The sequence below is a fragment of the Perca fluviatilis genome, chromosome 16 (genome assembly GCF_010015445.1).
Source record: "Perca fluviatilis chromosome 16, GENO_Pfluv_1.0, whole genome shotgun sequence".
Taxonomy (NCBI): Eukaryota; Metazoa; Chordata; class Actinopteri; order Perciformes; family Percidae; genus Perca; species Perca fluviatilis.
The window spans coordinates 2,868,639-2,873,638 of record NC_053127.1 but is presented as its reverse complement, the minus strand read 5'-3'; the positions used below and the strand labels follow the sequence as shown (position 1 = coordinate 2,873,638).

Below are 5,000 nucleotides of genomic sequence, written 5' to 3'. Positions count from 1 at the left end.
TGCACATGCAAACAACCGCAATCCTTCAGCTGCCTGGTTGGTCAAGAACTCAGAGCATGTTTTCATTGCATACGAGCATGAGACGGCCGGTTTTATGAGTTCTTCTAAAGGCGCTACGCTGCTGCTGGAGGTGGGAGACATTGTGTTTGTGCGTCTGGCGGGTGACACTAGGGCGTATGACGACATAAATCACCACACCACCTTCAGTGGCTCTCTGCTGTTCACCATGTAAGACAGAAACAGCAGCTCTGAGATAGTCACGCAGGTTTTGTCTTCATAGCACTTCATAGATTTTCTCTGATTTCATCTGCATCTAAATATCAATAAGTAATAATTGTCGACAGGAATCTTTTTTCCTTCAAATATAAAGTGATTCATGTTTCTCATTCTCTCTTGTTTCTGTAATTTTAATCAAATAATAAAGATATATCATTGCAATTATATCTGAGCATTTTCTTTATTCTGTTTGTTTCAACTTTAACTTATTGAAAGCAGATAATCAGATTCAACATCATAGCAGTATGAAGAAACAATGAATGGTAAGCTGTTTTCACATATGAACTCTAGGGCTGGGACAATATGCTGTTGATTCTTTCACCATGGGTGAAAGAATTGGATATGCCGATTGGATATGTTTTGCGGTTTTAATTTATTGCAGAAATCTTGGACTTTTGAGCCCCAGACCAGCCCACCACTCCTTGCACTCCCCATCAACACATGTCCATAGCAGCCGATAATACTGCCACTAAGCTGAGTGGTGAGTAAGATAGTATGTTAATGTCTCACTGAGTCTAAAAGGCTGCCTGGCTCCTGATGGCAGGATGGATAAAGGTTGAGGGTACAGCATGGCTGTCATTAAGATGTCTTGTACAGCAAACAAGTGACAAGTCTGTAAATTAATCCTACATTGTGTCATTTTTTGAGTTGATTCTTACAAAAAACCCTTTGTTCTTTCACAAATATGAGCTCATTCATGTGCAATTACAATGCACAATGCAAATCAAACCAGCTATTAGGCTAACTGAAATAAAACCATGCCACTCTCTCTAAATCTCTCTCAATCTCATATCCATATGCTTATTAGAGCCATTAGCACCTCTGTGGGAGCTCTCCACATACGTCATGGTTTGTTTCCGACAATATGTGGCACAGACGAACACAACGTTCACGACCTGCAAATTGTCGTTAACTGCCGAAAATTAGGGAGATTGGCGGGGGTTTGCGGAAATGCGTTACGGGACGGAAAATCCCACTTTTAATGCAGTGTTCTCTTTTACCCTCCTATTAATCCGCTTTCCCTCTCGCGCTGCTGTTTACCTCTCCTCACCACCTCGTGTCCTGTAACAGATCCTGATTTCCGGGTGATTGCTTTCAACAAGGAAGTTTGTCCTCAGACAACATGAAACTGAATAGAAAGATGGAGAGATCAGGTTGCCTCTGCCAGCTTGTGAATGACGGTAGGGAGTAGTATTAAAGACTGAAGGTCTAAATTAGGTCACAGGTTGGGGTTGTGGATGAGTTAAACAACTCAGGACTTTCACCCAGCAGACGTGGTTCGAGTCCCAAGTGTCACCTTTGTTTCACCAGTAACCCCGACGCGCAAAGGAGGTGCAAGGGCCCGTCCAACGCTGCTTGCAGCTTAAATTTATTTTATATTTGACATTTATAAATCAATGGTGTCTTGGCAAAGAAGGCAGCAAATTTACACATTGATAACATACATACACACAATAACATACAAATGGTACAGAGTAAACACTAAAAACCTATCCACCTTAATGAAATCCAAGGTGCAGAGGTAAATGTTTAAAGGAACACGCCGACTTATTGGGAATTTAGCTTATTCACCGTAACCCCCAGAGTTAGACAAGTCCATACATATCCTTCTCATCTCCGTGCGTGCTGTAATGTTGTCTGTCGGTTCCAGCGGCATCAGCCCATCACAGAACAGGCAGGTGAATGGTTCCAGTAATCCTACTGCTCCGAATAAGTGACAAAATGTATAGCCTTATTTACATGTTGTGTTTAGTGAGTCGGAAGCGTGTACAAAAAACCGTAACATGAGACACAGCCGTTTTTTAACCGTAAACAAACCGGGAACTATATTCTCAGGCGGAAGAATATAGTACTTGGGCGGAGTGATATGCTCGCAGCAAGCCTGTCTGAGAATATAGTTCCCGGGTTTGTTTACTCTTAGAAGATGGCTATGTCTCATGTTACGTTGTTTTTTGTACACGCTGTGACTATACAAATCACAACATGTAAACAGGAACATGTTGGCGTTATTTTGTCACTTTTGTCACAATTCGGAGCAGTAGGCTAGTTGGAACCAGTTACCTGCAGGATCTGTGCTGGGCTAAGCTAATGCTGGAGCCGTCAGACAGCATTACAGCACGCATGGAGATGAGAAGGATTATGTATCGACTTGTCTTACTGTCAGGGTCCCACCAGCACTCACTCCTCCCCCGTCACTCACTCCCCTCATCCGCTCACAATCTCCTCAGTACTGATTGCACACACCTGCACTTCATTACACCACATCATCAGTTCACCACCTGCACCTCATTAGTCCACCACCTTTATAAGCAGCACACACACACTCACTCCTTGTCTGGTCTCGTTCATAGCATGACTCAAAGACTCGCTCTCGCTAAACTACCTGTTGTCCTATGAAGTACTTACCTGTTGAAGATCTGCCAGTTTGTTCCTGCCTCTGTGTTCCTCCTTTTAGATTTTGCAATAAAAGTCAAACTTCACTCACCTTCAGTCTGACTCCTGGTCTATCCGTGACACTTACTCTGGGGGTTACGGTGAATAAGTCGGCGTGTTCCTTTAAATGGGTTAGCAGTAGGGGTGGGAATCACCAGAGGCCTCACGATACGATATCATCACGATACTTACGTCACGATACGATATTATTGCGATTTTAAACATATTCCAATATTCTGCGATATATTGCAATGTATTACCTTTTTTCCCAACTTCAGATTTTTCCCAATTTAAAATGATGTCCCGAAAGGACAGTTTTGTCAACATCTGTTTTATCTAAAAAGATAAATTTCTCTGTTTGCTCAGCTCACATCAATTTTATTGCTGCAAAATGTGATTGTCAAGCAGACAGACTGACCAACACATATATCATAAAATATCGATACTTGCTGTCTGTGTATCGATACAGTATTGCCACGAAAAATATCGCGATACTATGCTGTATCGATTTTTTCCCCCACCCCTAGTTAACAGTATCTTTCCAAGCTGTAGGCTTTAGATGCTCCAATGATCACACCATTTCTGTAGAACAAATGTTTGAAAAGATTCCTGTTTGATTTGGTAGCTGCTGAAACATGTCTTGCACAAATGATATAACAGTCACACATAACAACATCAGGTACAGCACACACACACACACACACACACACACACACACACACACACACACACACACACACACACCATGTTATCTCTGGTCACTAACTGGGAATTTAAACACTGAACACACTGTGTGTGTGTGTGTGTTTTATGTGTGTGTGTGTGTGTGTGTGTGTAATGTGTGTGTGTGTGTGTGTAATACTTGTGGGATGTAATATTATATAAAGGAAACAAAGAGCAAACAGTGTTTCTACACACACAACTTCCCATCTGGGGCCTGAGAGGGCAGCAGTTGACTCACGTTTGAACTGTAAAATGTATTTAGCAGCATGTGTGTGAATAATTTCAAACTTGAGGGTGTTTTGTTGCAGATATTCCCATGAACTTCACTCCATTTTAGTTTGAATGAGTTGTCTTTGTGTGTTTGTAACTGCATGGAGAGGCGAGAGACCACACGGTATTCACTCCGGGAAATCGTGTCGAGGCGGGCCTTTATCCTCACCAGCCGTCCGCTGCGTTTACCCCTGCGGCGGTACCGTTTCCGCCGAGGAAGTGGAGCTGTAGGTCTTTGGCAGAGAGTTGAATATCCATTAGTGCCTGGCGATCATACACCAGCAGAGGGTTAACATTTTGTGCAACAAGTGACAAAAACAGCGGTGACAGACGACAAGCCGCTAACACTGGCGCCATCTTGCCTCTTGCCCACAAAACCGCAATAGCCTACATATCGCACAAATGACACAATACATTGACATAATGCACAACTCCAATAGCCTATGTATTGCACAATTAACATATTGGACAACCCAAATAGCCTACGTATTGCACAAATGACATAATGCATATAAACATATAGTAAGCACATGAACTATTCCTTTCATTGGCATTTTTTAATTGAACAACCCTGTCGGCTACATTCTCCGCAATACGTGTAGCACAGCCCTTATACAATGAGATATTGCACAACTAACATATTGCCCAAGCCCAATAGCCTACGTATTGTCTCAAATGATACAATGTACACAATATACTGACATAATGCACAACCCAAATTGCCAACGTATTGCACAACTAACATATTGCACAACCCAAATAGCCTACGTATTGCACAACTAACATATTGCACAACCCAAATAGCCTACGTATTGCACAACTAACATAATGCACAACCCAAATAGCCTACGTATTGCACAACTAACATATTGCACAACCCAAATAGCCTACGTATTGCACAACTAACATATTGCACAACCCAAATAGCCTACGTATTGCACAAATGACACATTTCCACATAGCCTATGCAGTACATAATTACACACGCGGGACACAATCCCCGGTCTCCTGGATGAAAGTCCTGTGTTTGACCCATCCTCCACCCTGACCAACCTCCCTACATGGATTTTTGCCCTTTCATACTACTCGCTACGGTATCACTTCACACGCAATCGCAAGGTAATGTAAGTCAATGGAGGCCAAACGGCATTGATAAACACGCTAAAAAGCAAGTGTGCGTCTTGATAACATGCCAATAATGGCATACGAATTGGCATGTCACACATACGCCACCTCATGAGATCAGTCTGCTCTGTTAATCATTTGTTTTATACACAGGATTAACCTTTAGTCAATCA

At 42.4% G+C, this 5,000-nt stretch overlaps 1 protein-coding gene across 1 annotated transcript in view; it reads left to right on the top strand.

The window, feature by feature from the left end:
- Positions 1 to 410, top strand: part of LOC120543771 (complement C1q-like protein 4) — a 25,234-nt gene extending 24,824 nt beyond the window's left edge. The window contains exon 5 of the mRNA XM_039777003.1: positions 1 to 410. This exon is cut by the window's left edge and continues 52 nt beyond it. Coding sequence (XP_039632937.1) covers positions 1 to 232 — 232 coding nt within the window. The 3' untranslated portion in view covers positions 233 to 410.
- The last annotated feature ends 4,590 nt before the right edge of the window (positions 411 to 5,000 follow it).